Source organism: Trichechus manatus, unplaced genomic scaffold (assembly GCF_000243295.1).
Source record: "Trichechus manatus latirostris isolate Lorelei unplaced genomic scaffold, TriManLat1.0 scaffold00075, whole genome shotgun sequence".
NCBI classification, from domain to species: domain Eukaryota; kingdom Metazoa; phylum Chordata; class Mammalia; order Sirenia; family Trichechidae; genus Trichechus; species Trichechus manatus.
The window spans coordinates 3343515-3364513 of NW_004444011.1; the positions used below are offsets into that span (position 1 = coordinate 3343515).

At 35.7% G+C, this 20999-nt stretch overlaps 1 protein-coding gene across 7 annotated transcripts in view; it reads left to right on the forward strand.

Annotated features, from left to right (window-relative positions):
* ARHGAP21 (Rho GTPase activating protein 21) overlaps positions 1-20999 on the forward strand; it is a 188115-nt gene that overhangs the window by 122126 nt on the left and 44990 nt on the right. For all 7 annotated transcript variants that reach the window (XM_023735026.1, XM_023735025.1, XM_023735029.1 and 4 more), the window contains one exon: positions 6432-8325. In XM_023735026.1, coding sequence (XP_023590794.1) covers positions 6432-8325 — 1894 coding nt within the window. The remainder of the gene's footprint in view (positions 1-6431; positions 8326-20999) is intronic.

The following is a 20999-nucleotide window of genomic DNA, read 5'->3' on the forward strand; positions in this document are numbered from 1 at the left end:
AAAAACAAGAAGTCACATACAGAGGAGAAACAATAAGACTAAGCTCAGATTATTTGGCAGAAACCATGCAGGCAAGAAGGCAATGGGATTACATATATAAAACCTTGAAAGAAAAAAATTGTCAGCCAAGAATAATATATCCTACAAAACTCTCGTTCAAATATGACGGTGAAATTAGGACATTTCCAGGTAAACAGAAATTAAGGGAATATGTAAAAACCAAACCAAACTTACAAGAATTATTAGAGGGAGTTATTCAACCTGAGAACAAACAACTTCAGCTCACAGGCAGAATCTAGGACGCAGGATCATACCAGCCAGATACCAATCTAAAGTGATATATGGACGAAGTTGTTCTGGAGGTGCTCGGTTCATCTTTAAGTGTGGGTGTAGAATATTTAATTTTGTTTAAAACTTGACTTGTATAAGGATAGATCTATAATAATAAAATTCATAATTTGTAGATGACATGGATATTGAAAAATATAAAGTTGAATTAAGAATAAGTCATTATGTTTTTAACTTGATGCTGATAATAGTACTCCTGTACATGACAGCCTCATTTTTTAAACAAATGTGTTCTAGATTAATAATGCGAGTAGTAGGATATTCATTTTAGTCATTTTGGTAATATTTTTTATAATGATATTTTAGACAGTGATATCTTAGATTCATAATTTTAAGATGTTATTATAAAATAAAAAGCATTTCCTGTTTCATTTTTTTAAAAGTGAAATGGTTTTGTCACCCTTTCAAACGTTTGTCTATGCGCAAATGAAATAGCCACCCCCCGCCAAGTCACCTAAACGATGCCAACTGAAGAAAATACTTCCTTGAATAGAATAATGACAGGAGAAGCAGATTTGGGCTTTCTTCTTTGTGGATACCCTAAGATTATTTTCTTAGGAATTCTGCTCAATGGACTCAAAAATTAATTAGTTCTGACAACCCTGGAGATTCTTGGGTATGTCTAAGTTTTGACCAGGGGATTTTGAGCCTACTTGGTGCTGTTCTGTGTTAAACGCAGCAAGCAAGATTAAACAATTTGCATCAACAGGGACAAAACCAATGGCAATAGGATTTGAACCTAGGCAGATCTGAGACTAAATAAAGCTTTGCTCTCAACTATACAGCTATACTGCATTGGGTACAGATGAGGAGTCTAAGTGGTTTACCATAAGTCACACTGCTAGTTAGTGTCAGAGCTTCTATTCTAACTTGAATCTCTGGACTCTGAGCTCTAATCTATTTGCCATACTATGAGTATGAGATATAAGTTTAAAAATGCAATTTAACCAAAGTTTGTCTTTAGATTTATTAGACACACTTTTAAAATAATCATTTCATATGTTCCATAATTAGCATAATATTCTATTTAACAATAAGTATGCATTTGTCAAGTGTGGATCAAGGCGGTCCTGCGTAGAGTAAGGGAAGGGTGGACATTTTGGAGGCTTCTTTCTTATTTTGCAAGTTAGTTGCAGTAACTCTGTCCTTTTTAAAAATCTATTTTGAGTTACTATAAGAAAGTACATGGTTGTTGAAAAAATTTCAAAAAATATAGAAGGATATATAAAATAAAATAAATTCCCTGTCCATCCCTCATCTCCCATACTCCACTGTTAGCATGGCTGGCATATATTTTACTATACTGACAGACAAGTTGTTACTTTTGCTTTTCTCATAAGCGTTCACATTACATTAACAAGTCGGCCTGATAAAGGTAAAATGATAGGGAGGAATTTTAACCTCAGCAGCTTATTTATTCTGCAGATTTTTGTTTTGTTTTTTTAACTATTTAAGAGAGAGTTTTAAGTATCATAGGACATGGTACTAGTGATTTTGCTGTGACTCTACTAAAAAACTGAACTGAAAGATTATTTTAGGATTATTTATGTTAGGGACTGCGTATAAAATCAGGATCCCAGATTGTTTCAAATTTTATTTCATATGCTCTTTACATTCTAATTTTAAATGAAGAATTCAGTGGCGCATCTTTCTTTCCTTCCTTTCTTCCTTTTTATTTTTTATGAGAACTTTTTGGATCTATAGACACTGTAGGGTTGCTACTGTTCTGTTTTCATTAGATATGACTTTAATTTTAAAATATAAGCTTTTAAATAACTAAGCTACTATAAGATTTAAAACTTAAGTACAAGGGTAAAGGAAATTTAAGAAAGACTGTAGAATGGTATATAAAAGGACTAAATAAAAAAAAAAAATTGGCTAAATTCTTTTTTACCATATTCTGTTTGGGGAGATTCAGGAGCTACTCAATTGGGAAAAATTTGAGTGATGTTCAGTGCCATTAAAACACCTTCATATATTGTGAAGTATCTTTCTGGGCTTAAAACAAACCAAAATATCACAATTAGTAATAGCTGAATATGCAACTCATATGACATTGGTTTAAAAAAGTCCATGGTAAACATTTCAGACAAACTTATTAACACAGGATGGTTTTGACATCATTTTTTGTTTTAAGAATCCAAATTACTTTGTTAAATATATTGTGCTATTTAATTGGTTCCCACTGACAATTCAAAGATCCCCATGAGTAGTTAAAACATTGATATGTCAGACCATGCTGGCTCCATGAAAGATTTGGTACTTTTTGACCAAGCCCCTAAGAGAAAAAATGTCAGCACAACTGTGAGCAAGTTACACAGTTTGCAATTCTTTTCCCAGAATATAAAGCCACATTCGTGGGTTCACTGTTCACCTCAAGAAGTTACATACGATGATCCATTCCAGATGACCCACCCCAGTGTTTACCCAAGCTCCTATGAATTCTTTCCTTCTGAAAGAATCAAAAGCTTTCCTTACTAGGCAATTTGTTTTCTAGTGGGACACTTAAGGTTAGCATGGGACTAGAGGATTCTTTCAAATACATATTGTCTAGTCCTAATTTACTTCCCAAAACTTCTCTGGGAGCTAATATGTGTCTGTACCATAGTCCTTAGAATAGCCATACAAGTTCCAGAATTATTCCTACATATGTCCATGACCTTTCAGTTGAATGTATACTAAGCCTCAGGGGCCTTAGAGGAACTGCTCATTTCCATAGATGTTAATTTGGAATGGTATTGGCAGCCAAACTTTTTATGAGAATGAAGAGCCTTTAGGTGGGTAGGTAGATAGGAGGGTGGTGAGGGGATAGATAGATGGACAGATAGATAGGCAGAAAGATAGATAAGCTTTTTTAGTGTTTGTGAACTGAGAGAATATGTGAGGGAATTCAATAATGCTCTTGAATGAATTCATATTTATCTCAACTCTGTGTGATATATTCTATTTTGTCAGTCCATTGTTAATGTGTGGTGCATGTGTATGTATTTAAGGACTCCTTGCCTTAACCCTGGTGGCATAATGGTTAAGAGCTATGGCTGCTAACCAAAAGGTCGGCAGTTTGAATCCACCAGGCGCTCCTTGAAAACCCTATGGGGCAGTTCTCTGTCCTTTAGGGTCACTATGAGTTGGAATCGACTCGACAGCAACGGGTGTTTTTTTTGTTTGTTTGTTTGTTTTTTGTTTTGGCCATAACTTTACCCAGAAGTTGGGATTCATTAATATAGACAATTTAGTATTTAGGATTGCTATATAACAATCTTAGAGATGTCTTATGTATGTAAAAAATGTTTTTCAAGTATTTAATAGTTCCAGCCATATACTTCTATTACTAAAAGATAATACCCCTCCCCAAATTATAATAAAGGAGGTATCTTTAAATTATATATATATATATGTGGAAACCCTGCTTGGGTAGTGGTTAAGAGCTACGGCTGCTAACCAAAAGGTCGGCAGTTGGAATCCACCAGGCGCTCCTTGGAAACCCTATTGGGCAGTTCTACTCTGTCCTTTAGGGCTGCTATGAGTCAGAATCAACTCAACGGCAATGGGTTTGGTTTGGTTTTATATATATATATATATGAAATTATTATATTGGAAACATCATTTCCCAAACCGTGAAATTCTAACCGTGTTTGAAACCCCTGGGGAAGAAAATGAGTTTCATGGCTGAATAAGGTTGTACTTCCCTTCGAGTTTCACAATGTACATTAACACAGCAGAGGTTTTGAGAAATCAAGAAACCTGCCAACTGACCTTTCCTTACATCATTAACCATAGGAATCCCTCTGCCCCCCACACCATTTTTTTTAAGTGATACATAATAAAATTGCAGAAAACATGCTGTGCAAATACTGTACCATTTGGTTCACTCATCCAGACACAGTTTTCATGTCATGAATGACTATTGGTCTGGCTATAATCAACATTAAAAAGATAGGCTTGTTATGTTAATCCACATACCCAAAAATGCATATAGTAATTGACTGCATTCATGCCTTAAAAATATTATGGCATGCCTGTATTCTTTTATGTACTTAGCTTTTATTTCTCATTGAATTCTTGTCTATATGTGCTAGTCTATGTATTCTATAATATTTATTTTAAATTAAGAATTACCGTGGAAGTAATCTTTTTTATATCTATACAGAAGTTACTTTCATAAGCTAATAAAACAGTACAAAAGATACAGTGTTGAAGGGTTCCTAATTTTTTATTGAAACCTATTTAATAAAACAGTCTTTCTTTTTTCCCAAATCATAAGTGTAAAGGCAGCTGCAGTCAGCTGACAGCTTGTGGTTATGCTCTGATTTACAGGGGAAGGAGGAGGTTGTACTATTTTAAATGCATAATAGAGCATTCGTTTCGTCATCTGGAAGCAGAGATGGAAGAAGCTCAGGGGAAATGAGAGACATCAATGTTGCTCTTGTGGAAGGGAAGCTTCGTAGCACATTATCAGACAGCACTGCATACTAAAGAAAATACTTGTTAGGAATGCATGTCACCAGATGTATTTTGCTTTCAAGAATGGTAGACAAATCAAATAAGAACCAGATAAAAGCCTGAGAAAAAGATGCTCAGAAGGATACTGAAGTTATTCTTTATGCTTCACTGCCCTTTACCTCTCTTGGTACCTTCCAGAGAAATCAGTATAGATATATTTTTAGCTTTCCGTTTCCAGCATCAATATGACAACATGATTCTGTCTTTATATCAGTAAGCAGCTTCTATTATGTTTTCCTATTTTCTGTTAGCTACAGTTTACAAAGGATGTCACAGCACTGGTAAGAAATGCACAGTAGCCATTTCCTTGCTTTTTAAGTCATGTTTTATAGAGATTTGTAATAAGCCAATTTATTAAAACTGTAAGTTTACTTGAAGAAATCCCTTCATAGTGTTAATCTTACTAATTTGCAGAATGTGTTTGTGATGTATGGTTTTATTTTTTCCTCTTTATGTTTGGTTTTCTTTTGTATGTTGTACTTCACTGTTAAAGCATAATACTTATCGGCATCAGTATTTTTTCAAGTATCTTACCCTCTCCCTTTACTAGTACTTTGCTATTATGTTTGTGGCTGCACTTGAGCTTTGCAAGCTGTCTAATGCAAAGACAGGACGTGATGATAGTCTTGAATTAAAGCTTGTTTTGATTCAGGGAGGGTATGTAATATGATACCACACCTAACTGTCTCATGCTGAATATAGTCCTATGTTGCATTGATTAGCTCTGTTTTATAGAGTCTCTGTATTTAATTTCAGTTATTCTTAAATTTTTAAAAGTATTGCTAGATAATTTCACAAATAGCTGATGCCTGCATGCCTGCCTTTTAGTAATAGAGAAATATCTCCCTATAATGACCAAATAAAGTAATATAATTTATATTAGCTTAATATAAAAAAAATAAATTATGTACAGAAAGTTTAATTTCCTGTTTTTTATATTTTTATGCCTTTCATATATATGCTTAATTTCTTAAACATGTATAGTCTCTTATTTTAAATACAAAATATTTAGCATGCCTGTTGAAGTACTTAATTCATCAAAGTGGATTATTTTTAGGCACTCAATAGTGGTTAATTGACAAGACACTGTTCAATAAATTATATTTAATTTATGATAGTAGTAGTGCTTAAAATAAAAATGTGTTTGGTTAAGATTTTTAATATTTTCACCTTCTCTCTGACAAAAGATAAGAATCATTTTTTTTGCTGGGATTTATTAGGCAGCCATTTAACCTGTCAACTGCTGAAAAATCCTTACTGTATCATAAAGCTCGAATGGGGAGAATTTTAGACACAACATGGTTATATCTAATTGATTAGGAAAAAATTTAGTTTCAGATATTTTGAGAAAACAGATGTCATAAGGTATATTTGTTGTAGATTTTACAATTTTCTTTCTGTGAGACTAGCTCTTTTCTAAATTTGTGGAGTACTGTTATGTTGTACTTGCATGCATGCTATAGTGAATATCATTCAGGAACAAAGTAGGGCATAGTAAAGTAAAATAGTGAACTACAGGAATGGTAATTATTTTTCTTGTAATGAATCTTAAATGATACTTTTTTCTCATTCTCATACAGGCATATTCTCAAGATGCCTACCTGAAAGGCAATGTAGCCTACAGTGGCAATGCCCACAATATTCCTGAACCTCCACCAATTTGCTATCCCTGGCTGACATCTGTTCCTTCAGCTATGGCACAGCCAGTTGAAATATCTCCTCCAGACTCTTCATTGAGCAAACAGCAAACCAGTACACCAGTACTGATGCAACCTGGCAGGGCCTATAGAATGGAAATACAAGTGCCTCCATCACCAACAGATGTTGCAAAGTCAAACACAGCAGTGTGTGTTTGCAATGAAAGTGTAAGGACTGTCATTGTACCTTCTGAGAAGGTTGTAGATTTGTTATCTAATAGACACAACCATACAGGTCCTTCACATAGAACTGAAGAAGTGAGGTATGGCATAAATGAACAGACCTCTTTAAAACCAGTGTCAAGAACTACATCACCATCATCAATTCCCACTGCCCATCTGATTCATCAGACATCAGGCTCCAGGTCATTGGAAACTTCTGGAATTTTACTTAAATCTGTAAATTATACTGTACATTCAGAAGGACTCTCAAGCAATAGATCTCAAGTTGCAGATTCTCCCTCTGTACCTGTTAATCACTATTCTCCAAATTCCCATCAGCACATAGACTGGAAAAACTATAAAACTTACAAAGAGTATATTGATAACAGACGATTGCACATAGGTTGTTGGACAATTCAAGAAAGATTAGATAGCTTAAGAGCAGCATCCCAGAGCACAACAGAATATAACCAGGTGATACCGAATCGCACTACTTTGCAGGTACGACGTAGAAGCACCTCTCATGATCGAGGGCCCCAGTCTGTTCAGATACGGCAGCGCAGTGTGTCCCAGGAAAGACTGGAGGACCCTGTGCTAATGAAGTATTGTCCAAGGAGCGCATCTCAAGGAGCACTGATATCTCCACCTGTTGGTTTTAGTAATCATAGAACTCGTTCATGGGATTACATTGGGGGACAGGATGAAACCATAGAAAATGTCAATTCTGAGAGTCAAATCCCTGATTCAAATGGAGAACGAAAACAGACTTATAAATGGAGTGGATTTACTGAACAAGATGATAGACGGGGTATTTGTGAAAGACCTAGGCAGCAAGAAATTCATAAATCTTTTCGAGGTTCAAATTTTTCTGTGGCTCCCAGTTTTGTTAATTCTGATAGTAGGCGAATAAGTGGCAGAGGAATGGGATTGGTGTCTCAGTTTAAAAAAATTCCACCAGATCTAAAAACACTGCAGTCAAACAGAAATTTTCAAACTACTTGTGAAATGTCACCACTTCGAGGTATTTCACAAGACAGGTCACCTCTTGTGAAAGTTCGAAGCAATTCTCTGAAAGCGCCTTCTACATATGTTGCAAAACCATCACTTAACCAGAACGCAATTGCTTCTATCAAAGACCAAAGACCAGTAAATCACTTGCATCAAAACAGTCTAATAAATCAGCAGACATGGTTAAGAACTGAAAGTGCCCCAGATTACCAAGTGGAGACTGCAAAATCCCCCTGTTTATCTGGAGCTTCTGCTAAGCTTGTCCCTCAGATGAGTGAGAACTCTGGTACTTCAGATTTTGAATTGTCTGTCAGTCAAAGAAATCAAGATTTAAGTGTACAGGAAGCTGAAAATCAGCAATCAAGTATTTTAGATAATAAAGAAACTGTTGTTCTAAGGGAAAAACCTCCATCTGGTCGCCAAACACCACAGCCTTTAAGGCATCAGTCATACATCTTGGCGGTCAATGACCAAGAGACTGGGTCAGACACTACATGCTGGTTACCCAATGATGCACGCCGCGAGGTCCATATAAAAAGAATGGAGGAAAGGAAGGCCTCAAGTACCAGTCCACCTGGCGATTCCTTGGCTTCCATCCCATTTATAGGTGAGCTCATTTATATTCATGCACTGTTCCACTATTGGCAAATATGATGAATATTTAAGAGATCTTTTCAGAAAATATTATTTGTAGTTCAACAGGCATAGAAATTTTACACTGAGATTTTAAAATATTTGTTCTGAATTTCATGAGCTATGTTTCAATCAGTGCCATAAGCTTGTACCCTTCTTAAAATTTATTTCCTGTATCAATTTTCTGGCTTTTCTTTTCTTTTTAAATTTTTTTGTATTGTGGTAAGTATATATGTAACAAAGCATTTGCCATTTCAGTATTCTTCACGTGTACAATTCAGTGACATTAACTTATGTTCATGTTCATTATGTTGTTCAACCGTCACCTTTATCTGTCCCTAAATTTTTCCATTATCTTTTTTTTTTTAAATATAATACCTTGATGCAGTTAGTATCCATTTTTAGTTTTAATTTTGATAAAACACATTTCTGCCATCTGAGACCAAGAGACCCAGCAAACCAACTTGTACATAGTTGTTGATTCACCTGGATCAAAAACCAAGTGGAACAGTTTTGATAACTAGTAATTAACCTTTCATTTTAACAGTGCCTTTTACTTTCTAAAGCTTGTTTCTTTGTAAATTTAACTTGGGCTGAAAGGAAAGACATCTTCAAATGTCTTAGAATAAATCCTGGAATAAATTTGGAAAAGTTACCTAAATTACAAGCAGTGTGCCGCAGTCTATAATACCTGCCATGTTTACTGAGTCTGTAGTATGTTCCTACACATCCCAGGTACATTCTCTACACAGCAGCCAGTGTGGTGTTTTAAAAATGCAAATCATATCATATCACTCTTCAGATCAGAAGCCTCTGTTTACTTTCCATCTCAGCCAGAAAATAATCCAAAATCCTGCTGTAGCCTGCAAGGCCCTCCATGATCTGTCCCACATCACCATGCCACCTCTGATCTCATCTCCTGTTGTAATCTTCCTTGTGCAACCCTCCTTCAGCCACACTAGCCTCCTTGCTTTCTCGGAACATGCCAGCATGGCTCTGCCTCAGGGCCTTAGCACTTGCTAGTTCCCTGCCCCAAAACACATTTCACAGATATTTTCACAAGGCTCTTGCCCTGACTTCATTTGGGTCTCTGCTTAAATGTTACCTTTTCACAGCAACCTGTTCTGACTAACCTATCTAAAATAGGCACCCCACACATACACTGACATTCTCCAGTCCGTTTATCTGCTTTATTTATCTTCATAGCACTTGTTTCTACTTGCTGTATATTATGCACTTTGTTATATGTTTCTCTCCAGAGTTAAAACCGAAGCTACATGAGAGCCACGGTTTTAGATCTGTTGTTCACATCCATGTAAGGATACTTACATGCCTAGAACACTGCCTGGAATGTAGAAGGTACTCAATAAACATTTGTTGAAATAATGAGTGAATGATAATTTTGAGATAGTGGTTAAATGTATAGCAAAACCAAAAAAAAAAATTCTCATCATAATTACCATGTAGCTTTAAGAAATACTCCATTAAGAGGTTATGATATGTATCCTTAGTGTTAGCTTCATTTTATAAATGAGAAATTTAAGGTATGTTGTTGTTGTAGCTGCCATCAAGTTGGCCCCTGACTCATGGCGACCCCATGCACGATGGGATTAGACCATTGTGATTCATAGAGAGGTTAAATAATTTCCCTAGTTCACAGGGAAATAAGTAGTAGTCACAGTTAATAAGTGATAGAGACAGAGAGTCTGATTTCCCTGATGTAACCTTGTCACAGTGCACGATTCCAGAGGGTACCATCTCTATCAAACACATTGTAGAGAGTGCCCCTGGAGTTGTACTGCAGTGGTCTTGCTTTGAGACCAAGACCTCTTACTCGCTCTGGTACCCTAAAAGTTTATGGAAATAGTTTTACATAATTTTATAATATCATTTGCTTCTCTTTGAATAATATTCTAGAGTTTTTCTTTTCTGGAGAAACTTTTTAAGCTGTTGAGCTATTGGACTGTCAATTGACACTATCAGAATCAGTTTTTTTTTTTTTAAGTCCCATATAACTTATATTTGTTATAAATTTGATATATTCAAGTTGTAAACATTGTGGGGAATCTCACCCTAAACTGTACTCATATTCATATCTGTACTCTTAAGGCCAAGCTCAGAGAATAGTAGAATTTTTGCTGTAGAAGGAACCTTATATATCACCCAGATGTTTCAAAGAAAATAACTGAGGACAAATGATTGTTTTAAGATTTAAAACATGTATATATATAAAAAGTGCTACAACCTATAGCTGTAATTCATAGGTGTGTGAGATCCTATCACAACAATGGCATCATATTTTCTTCCTGTTTAACAGTATAATCAGATTATATTGAAGAAACAAAAAAAGTGCTGGTTTTATATGTTAATATTTCTTTCTAGTTACTGTAAGGTACAGGAGTAAACCAAAGAGTCAATTGTGCTACTAAAGAGAGGGCTTTGGCTAAAACATAAAATAAAAATCTATATAATTCTGTATATAAAGATTTAGAAAAATAATGAAAATAAACCATTATATTTGTTTATTTATTTCGAGAAATGTTTACTAATTAGTTCTGATCAGAGTCTATTTTAAGTACTTACTAGAATCTCCTTCATAGTTCCCTAGTGAACAGTATCTTTGTTTTATGAAGCATGACTTTTAAAAAGTCACCCAGCATAGAAATGTTATTATAGTCCATTTATTTCATATATGCCGCCTAGAGCCTTAATATGTAGAATATGATTACTGTGGTATATCAGTTACAAGCACTCAGGGAATAGGGTGGTATAAAGAATTGAGATACTAACACAGAATTTTTAACTGCATTTCCATATTGAATGTTGTCCATAGATCTCTTAAAAGTTTCTGAGCCCTAAGGTAGAACAATACCATGCCTCCCAAGATTTACAGCATTTTCATGGCTTTTATAAAATAGAGTGTCTTAGGCAATATATTTGAGGTAAAAGCATTAAAAAGAATTTAAGTATTTATCTTAGAGCATAACATCAAAAGTATACTATATTTTGCTTAGTATACTTTTCACTGTAAAAAGTTTTTAGCTGTTTAACTAAAAATCCTTTACTGTAACATTGAAGTCTAAAAAATGCTTATTAGTCTGCTCTAGAGACTCATTGTTAAATATGTAATACTTGAACAATAAAAGAACTTTCAGCATTTCATTAAGCATAAGTTCCAAAATGTAGTATTGGAATTCTTTTATTGTTAGGCTTTAACTTTTTATCTGACCCACAGATGTTTCTCTTTTCATCTAGTTATTTAAAATGCATATTTTAGAGAAAGCAGGATAGATGCCAGCTTTGAAATGGAGTAAAAGAGGCTATTTTGCAGTGTTTCCTTAAGTACATCTCAAGAAGACTAATTCCATTAGATCACAATAAGTTATTAAAGGGGAAGAAAAATTCAGTGATGAAATAAATTGAGAAATACTAGGTTTATTAAATAGTTAAACAAGTTTTGTTTGTCTTTGCCATAGGACTTCTCAAAATCGTTAGTGTGATAGTGTATATTGTGAGGAGCTCTGGTGGCAAAGTGGTTAAGAGCTCGGCTGCTAACCAAATGGTCGGCAGTTCGAGTCTACCAGCTGCTCCTTGGAAACCCTATGGGGCAGTTCTGCTCTGTCCTGTGGTGTTGCTATGAGTCGGAGTCAACTCGATGGCAGTGAGTTTGTTTTGGTGGTATATATAGTGAATTTTCTGGGCAGGATATAATACAATTTTTCTCAAAAGTATTTGACCACGAAACCTTTTATTTAGAGTATCTAATGGCTTTAGCATACCATAAAACACACTTTGGGGGATGTTGATCTGTACTCTGTTATTTTATGGAACATTTAAATTAAAAGGAAAAAGAAGAAAGAAATTAAGGTTTGTTTTTTTATCACCACACCCCCAAATTTTGTGCTTTGTTATCTTAATAATTATTTATTTGAAGACTTTATAGATCAATGCAAAAAAATTAAGTTCCTTAGCTTTATTCCCAAAATATCAGAAGATGGAGACAATTTGTTTTTTTAGTTAAGTATAATACAGATTGCGCCAGGCACTTCAGGCGCTCCTTGGAAACCCTATGAGGCAGTTCTACTCTGTCCTGTAGGGTCGCTATGAGTCAGAATCAACTCGATGGCAATGAGTTTGAATTTTTTTTTTTTTTTTTTTTTTTTGGTTATAATACAGAGATAGTATGTCATATAGAAAGAAAATATTCCTACATTGTGTTATGTATTTAACACCTAATATTTCTCGTGTCACGAAGATTTAGAAAAATGAATAAGCCATTTTATTTGTTTTTAAATTAGGAATATTAGTTATCAACAGTATTTTGTTTATTCTCCCCACACACACACACACACAGACTTATAAAGCTTTATAATATGTCCTGAAAATTTTAAAAAAATTTTTTTTTTTTTTTTAAATTTACAAGTAAACACAAAATGATTTAACTGTTCATAATTTGGCAGTCGGTAACACGCATTAAAGAATCCGTGGGTGCACAAGTTGTTAAGTGCTCTACTACCAGCCGAGAGGTTGTCAGTTTGTACCCACCCAGAGATGCCTCAGAAGACAAGCCCGGCAATCTGCTTCCGAAAGGTCACAGCCTTAAAAACCCTATAGAGCGGTTCTGCTCTGCACACGTGGGGTCGTCATGAGTCAGAATCGACTCGACAGCAACTAACAACAACAACAGGCATTACATTTTATTCTACAACCCTGACTTTCTACATTTTCTTAACTTATACTACTCTTATCAGTTGGAATTGACTCAAAAGCAACAGATTTGATTTTTTTGTTTGGTATAACTATTAATATAAGAAACCATGACTGTATTACCCATAACCAAGGCTTCATCTCAAATTTATTTTTCCCCTCCTTTTGTCATGTTTCTAATTCTCCTCCTTATTCTTCTTACCCCAGAGTTGACCAGTATGGGTATGCTTAGGTAATTTTAGTGTTACCATAAGTAAAATTGAATTAGACTGGCACAGTCTTATTGGCACTACCTAGTGTAAAAGTTTTAAAGTATGTAAGATATAGCTGGATTACGGTGTCTCTATAGATGAATTTAGCTATCTGAAATTTACTCAGAGGGAATGGAGGACTATCACCTTATACCCATCTTCTCCCTTTAGAGGCTTTAGTCTCTAATGCCAACAGTGATACCATAGGATGATGCAATGAGCATCTCAGCCCCTCTTTTATACTCATACACACTAAGTCTTTCTGTCAAGCAAAAAATCTGTTTATAAAGAGAATAAGTATACTCTTGGATGCTGCATAAAAATGGAATCAAGTTTAAGGTTAAGTCTTTTGAAGATAGATTAGTAAAATTGGTGGCCTGACATTTACTATAAATTCTTTTTGAGTAAATGTTAGATTTCTTGAAGTTCATACTTCCAGCATTTGTCAGCTTGCAAGCTGGGTCATTTTTCAAATACAATGAAATGCGCATGCACACACTCACACATACACACACCCCCTCAAACATCCCTCCCCCTGAAATCTTAAAACCCTAAGTTAACTTACCTGATCTACGGGTCTACAAAAACTCAGCAAAGTGATTATAATCCATTATGTGTGGCAAATCAAAAAACAATGCTTCCACTTGCCCTTTTTAAACTTAGAGCACTGGTGTCTTAGTTATCTCTTGCTGCTGCAACAGAAATACCACAAGTGAGTGGCTTTAACAAACAGAAATTTATTTTCTCACAGTTTAGAAGGCTCGAAGTCCAAATTCAGTACACTGGCTCAAGGGGAAGGCCTTCTCTCTCTGCCAGCTCTGGATGAAAATCCTTGTCTCTTCAGCTTCTATTCCTTGGCTCCTTGATGATCTTCATGTAGCATGGCTTCTATCTTCCCCCATCTCTCCTTCTTTACTTGCTTGTTTAATCTCTTGTATATCTCAAAAAGAGATCGACTTAAGACACATCCTATACTAATACTGTCTCATTAACATAACAAAGAAAACCCATTCCCAACTGGGATTATAACTACTATAACATCAGTTCCTCTTAGATTTACAACTCCATTCCCTTTAATTCAGCACAAACTACCATATGGTCTTGGAAAATATGAATAAAGTATTTATTCAAAATTCTCCCCACTGTCTAACCTTTTTTTAAATCTATATAGTAGGAAGATAACATAATTAAATTTTGGTTATTAAAATAACCAAATCTCAAAATGACTTTTACAAAGCAAAATACTAATTTAAATGCATGTTTATTGAACTGATCATTAAGGAAGCTTGGTCTTAATTTAAAAACTTAAATCCAATTATGATGAGTTGAATTACTCTTATAAAAAATGAGCATATTTCTGGGGAAGCCAGCACAGCTTGTACAAGGCAAGGTCATATGAGTTCCATAGACATACCCAAACTCTCTGAGGGACTGAATTACTGGGCTGAGGGCTGTGGGGACCATGGTCTCGGGGAACATCTAGCTCAACTGGCATAACATAGTTTATAAAGAAAATGTTCTACGTTCTACTTTGGTAAGTAGCATCTGAGGTATTAAAAGCTTGTGGGCGGCCATCTAAGATACTCCACTGGTCTCACCCCATCAGGAGCAAGGGAGAATGAAGAAAACTAAAGACGCAAGGGAAAGATTAGTCCAAAGCACTAATGGACCACAACTACCACAGCCTCTACCAGACTGAGTCCAGTACAACTCGATGGTGCTCGGCTACCACCACTGACTCCTCTGACAGGGATCACAATAGAGTGTCCTGGACAGAGCTGGAGAAAAATGTAGAACAAAATTCTAACTCAAAAAAAGACCAGACTTACTGGCCTGACAGAGACTGCAGAAACCCCAAGAGTATGGCCCCTGGACACCCTTTTAGCTCAGTAATGAAGTCACTGCTGAGATCACCCTTCAGCCAAAGATTAGGCAGTCCGATAAAACAAAATGAGACTAAAGGGGCACACCAGCCCAGGGGCACGGACTAGAAGGCAGGAGGGGACAGAAAAGCTGGTAATAGGAAACCCAAAGTGGAGAAGGGAGAGTGTTGACATGTCATGGGGTTGTTAACCAATGTCATATAACAATATGTGTACTAACGGTTTAATGAGAAGCTAGTTTGTTCTGTAAACCTTCATCTGAAGTATAATAATAAAAACAAATAAAATAGAAAAAAGCTGAGAACTGGGACAAAACAGGAATAGAACAAAAGCATACTGGGAATAAACAAGGCCAAACTTGCCTTGAACTTCAAAAAAAAAAGAGTATATTTGAACTAGGTGATGGCACCCCTTACCAGTTTTTGTAAAAGTTAACACGACTTACTGCTTCTATGGTAATTAGTGAAAAATGTTTAGTGAACCTGTAGAAGTCAGTCACTTAGGAAATACAAGAGTCCCTGATGGAGCAGGAGAAAATTGGGGTGCAGAACTCAAATTCTAGTAAAAAGACCAGACTTAATGGTCTGACTGAGACTGGAGGAACCCCAGAAGACATGGCCACTGGACTCTCTGCTAGCCCAGAACTGAAACCATTCCTGAAGCTAACTCTTCATAGATTAGACTGGACTATAAGATATAATGTGATACTTGTAAAGAGAGTCATTCTTAGCTCAAGTAGATACATGAGACTAAATGGGCAGCTTCTGTCTGGAGGTGAGATGAGAAGGCAAAAAGGGACAGGAGCTGGTTGAATGGACACGGGAAATCCGGGGTGGAAAGGAGGAGTGTGCTGTCACAGGGAGAGCAACTAGGGTCACATAACAATGTGTGTATAAATTTTTGTATGAGAAACCAACTTGAACTGTAAACTTTCACTTAAAACACAATTAAAAAAAAAAAGTCACTTGATGATAAGAGATTAAAAGTGCATGTTAATATATTAGTGGCTCATTTTTTAAACATTCTTTCAAATGTTTTTTTTTATTTAATATCAATGGAGTCTCTTGATCCTGCCATTATTATCAGCTCCAGAACTTTTTCATATGATGTTCGTGATATTCAGTTATCAGTATTAATGGAATTAAGTAAAATTTGCCTACAGAGTTTAATTTTTTTTTAAATGACTGTTTAATTGGGTATAACTCAGATTTTAAAACAACAGCAGCAGCCACAACTGTGGTATCGCCAAAGATAATTCAACCTTATATAACTGCCTGTTCACCTCCTTTGATTTAAAGTAGGTATCTCATTGAGCACCTCCAGCACTGCATCCGTTTGTTGAAACATCTCAATTGGTATTCCGACGGTTCCGGAGCTTTGTTTTTCTCCATTGCCTTCAGTGCAGGTTGGACTTCGTCCTTCAGTGCCATTGGTTCTTGATCATATGCTGCCTCCTGAAATGGTTGAATGTTGACCAATTCTTTTTGGTACAGTGACTGTGTATTCCTTCCATCTTCTTTTTGATGCTTCCTGCGTAGTTCAGTATTTTGCCCATAGAATCCTTCACTATTGCAACTAGATACTTGAATGTTTTCTTCAGCTCTTTCAGTTTTAGAAATGCCAAGCGTGTTCTTCCCTTTTGGTTTCTAACTCCAGCTCTTTGCACATTTCATTATAATACTTTATTTTCTTCTCCAGCCACCCTTTGGAATCTTCGTTCAGGTCTTTTACTTCATTATTTCTTCATTTGCTTTAGCTACTCAGTGTTCAAGAGCAAGTTTCAGAGTCTTTTCTGACACCCATTTTGGACTTTTCTTTCTTTCCTGCCTTTTTAATGACCTTTTGCTTTCTTCATGTGTGATGTCCTTGATGTCATCCAACAACTCTTATGGTCTTTGGTCATTAGTGTTCAGTGCGTCAGATCTATTCTTGAGATGATCTCTAAATTCAGGTGGAATATACTCAAGGTTGTACTTTGACTCTTATGGACTTGTTTTAATTTTCTTCAGCTTCAACTTGAACTTGCATATGAGCAATTGATGGTCTGTTCTGCAGTCAGCCCCTGGCCTTGTTCTGACTGATGATATTGAGCTTCTCCATCATTTCTTTCCACAGATATAGTTGACTTGATTACTGTGTATTCCATTCAGTGGGGTCCACGAGTAGAATCGCCATTTATGTTGTTGAAAAAAGGTATTTGTAATGAAGAAATCATTGGTCTTGCAAAATTCTATCATGCAATCTCAGGCATTGTTTCTATCACCAAGGCCATATTTTCCAACTACAGATTCTTATTCCTTCTTTCTGACTTTGGCATTCCAATCAATAGTAATTATTGGTGCATCTTGATTGCATGTTTGATCAATTCCAGACTGCAGAAGTTGGTAAAAATCTTCAGTTTTTTCATCTTTGGCATTAGTGTTTTGGTGCATAAATTTGAATAACAGTCATATTAACTGGTCTTCCTTGTAGGCGTATGGACATTATCCTTTCACAGACAGCGTTATACTTCAGGACAGATCTTGAAATGTTCTTTTTGATGATGAACGCACTGCCATTTCTCTTCAATTTGTCATTCCTGGCGTACTAGACCATACGATTGTCCAATTCAGAAAGGCCAATACCAGTCCATTTTAGCCTGTTAATGCCTAAGATATTGATGTTTATGCATTCCATTTCATTTTTGATGACATCCAATTTTCCTTGATTCATCCTTAGCACATTCCATGTTCTGATTATTAATGGATGTTTGCAGCTGTTTCTTCTCATTTTGAGTCGTGTCATCAGTAAATGAAGGTCCCAAAAACTTGACTTCATCCATGTCATTAAGGTCGATTCTACTTCAAGGAGGCAGCTATTCCCCAGTAGTATTTTGAGTGCCTTCCAACCTAAGGGGCTCCTCTTCTGGCACTATATCAGACAATGTCCTGCCACTATTCATAAGGTTTTCACTGGCCGATTGTTTTAGAAGTAGATCACCACATCCTTTTTCCTAGTCTGTCTTAGTCTGGAAGTTCTGCTGAAACCTGTCCACCATGGGTGACCCTGCTGGTATTTGAAATACTGCTGGCATAGCTACCAGCATCACAGCAACACGCAAGCGACCATAGTACAACAACTGACAGACGAATGGTGGTCACATCAAATAGAATGGCTAAATTTAAAAAAGACCAATAACACCAATTGTTGGTGAGAATATAGAGAAACTTTATCTGTCATTTATTGCTGCTAGATAACATTAGAAAACAGTTTTGCAGTTTTGTATAAAGTTATACATCTGCTCTATGACCTATTAAGTCCACATGTAAGAATTTAAGAAAAATAAAATTTATGTCCACAGGAAACACCTCTAAAACAATGTTCATAGCAGCTTTATTTATAATATCCAGTGTTATCTAGCGGTAATAAATGACAGATAAAGTTCCTGCATATTCTCACAAACAGTTGGTGTTACTGGTCTTTTTAAAATTTAGCCATTCTAGTTGATGTGGCCACTGCTCAACTGTCAGTTTGTCATATTGTGATGGCTTGTGTGTTGCTGTGATGCTGGAAGTTACGCCACTGGTATTTCAAATACCAGTAGGGTCTCCTATGGTGGACAGGATTCAGTGAAGAGGACTTGAAGCACTTACTGATGAAAATCAAAGACTACAGCCTTCAGTATGGATTACACTTCAGCATAAAGAAAATAAAAATCCTCACAACTAGACCAATAAGCAACATCATGATAACCGGAGAAAAGATTATGGTTGTCAAGGATTTCATTTCACTTGGATCCACAATCAATGCCCATGAAAGCAGCAGTCAGGAAATCAAACGACATTGCATTGAGCAAATCTGCAGCAAAAGACTTCTTTAAAGTGTTAGAAAGCAGCGATGTCACTTTTAGGACTAAGGTGCACCTGATCCAAACCATGGTATTTTCAATTGCCTCATATGCATGTGAAAGCTGGACAATGAATAAGGAAGACTGAAGAAGAATTGATGCATTTGAATTATGGTGTTGGCAAAGAATATTGACTATACCATGGACTGCCAGAGGAACAAACAAATCTGTCCTGGAAGAAGTATAGCCAGAGTGCTCCTTAGAAGCAAGGATGGCAAGACTTTGTTTCATGTACTTTGAACATGTTATCAGGAAGGACCAGTCCCTGGAGAAGAACATCATGCTTGGTAAATAGAGAGTCAGCAAAAGAGAGAAAGACCCATCAACTTGATGGATTGACACAGTGGCTGCAACAGTGGACTCAAATATAGCAACAATTGTGAGGATGGCACAGGACCAGGCAGTGTTTCATTTTCTTGTACATAGGATCACTGTGAGTCGGAACCAACTTGACGGCACGTAACAACAACATGCATCTCAGAAGGCAAATAAAAAGATTTGTCCCATTCGAATTTCTTTTTAAGACGAGAATACATTAGCAATATTTTATCTTCCTTTTTCTTAAGGAGAAGGAAAAATATCAGAGATTTTTAAAACACGTATTTTATTTGAGGCATAGATTGACTTTTTAGGTCATTTGCAGTAAATGTCCTGTCTCATAGGAGTTGGAACAGAAACAATTTGTTCAATTCCCATATTTTTAATAAAAAAGATATATGAATACTGTTGGTATTTTGGAACTATATATGTAATTTTATATTAGTCACCATTTCTTCCAACTTGTACAGGTTTACCACTTTCTTTACAATATATACTTTATTCCATCTTTGAAATTAATGAATAACTGTATAGTGTTATCGTTGTTGTTGTTAGGTGCCGTCCAGTCAGTTCCAACTCATAGCAACCGTATGTACAACAGAACAAAACACTTCCTGGTCCTGCCTAAGTCCCTTGTCCTAGTTACCTAGTGCTGCTGTAACAGAAATAGTGCAAATGGATGACTTTAGCACACAGAAATTTATTTTCTCACACTTGAGGAGACTAGAAGTCCAAATTCAGGCTACCTACTGTAGGAGGTGGTTTCTCTCTCTGGCGGCTCTGGAGGAAGGTCCTTGTTTCTTCTGAGCTTCTGCTCCTGGGCAATCTTTATGTGGCTTGGCATCTCCCTTCTTCTATCTTTGCTCCCTTTCTTGCTTATTAAATCTCTTTTGTATCTCAAGAGATTGACTCAAGACACACCCTACACTAATCCTGCCTCATTAACATAACAAAACCCACTCTCAAATGGGATTATAATCACAGGCATAAAGGTTAGGATTTATAACACATTTTTGGGGGGATAAAATTAACTGCATAACAGGCCTCCATTCTTAAGTTAATTCTTTGATTATGTAATTCAGTTTACCATGAATGATTATATCACTTGATAACAGTAAGCATTACATCCTCATAGTTCATAAATATATGTTTTGCATGTGTTATTTAACATCTTAATGTAGTATGTGGCATGCCTAAAACAAAGATCAATTATTTTGACAGAATATTTGAGTTTATTTATAAATCTCAAAATTAATTGAATATCTGACAGCACAATGATTTTAAATATTTGTTTATGAGAATGAAAATATTGTGTTTTCTCTTTGGACAACTAAATAATGTCTATTTTCTTGTATTAGAAAATGAGATAAGCCTGAATCATTCGTTTGTTGCATAATCTGCACATTGGTAATAATTAAAGTGTAGGTAAAAATTAGGTTTTTTTTCCTCCCATTGTGATTAATCATTACAACAGAAACAGTATACTGAAAACAGTAGAAAAGTTCATTTGCACTGGGACTATAGAGTTGGATTCATTAGTATAATCCAAAAATACGAGGTAATGTAATTTTGCGTATTTTTAAAGTATATCTAGCTTATTATT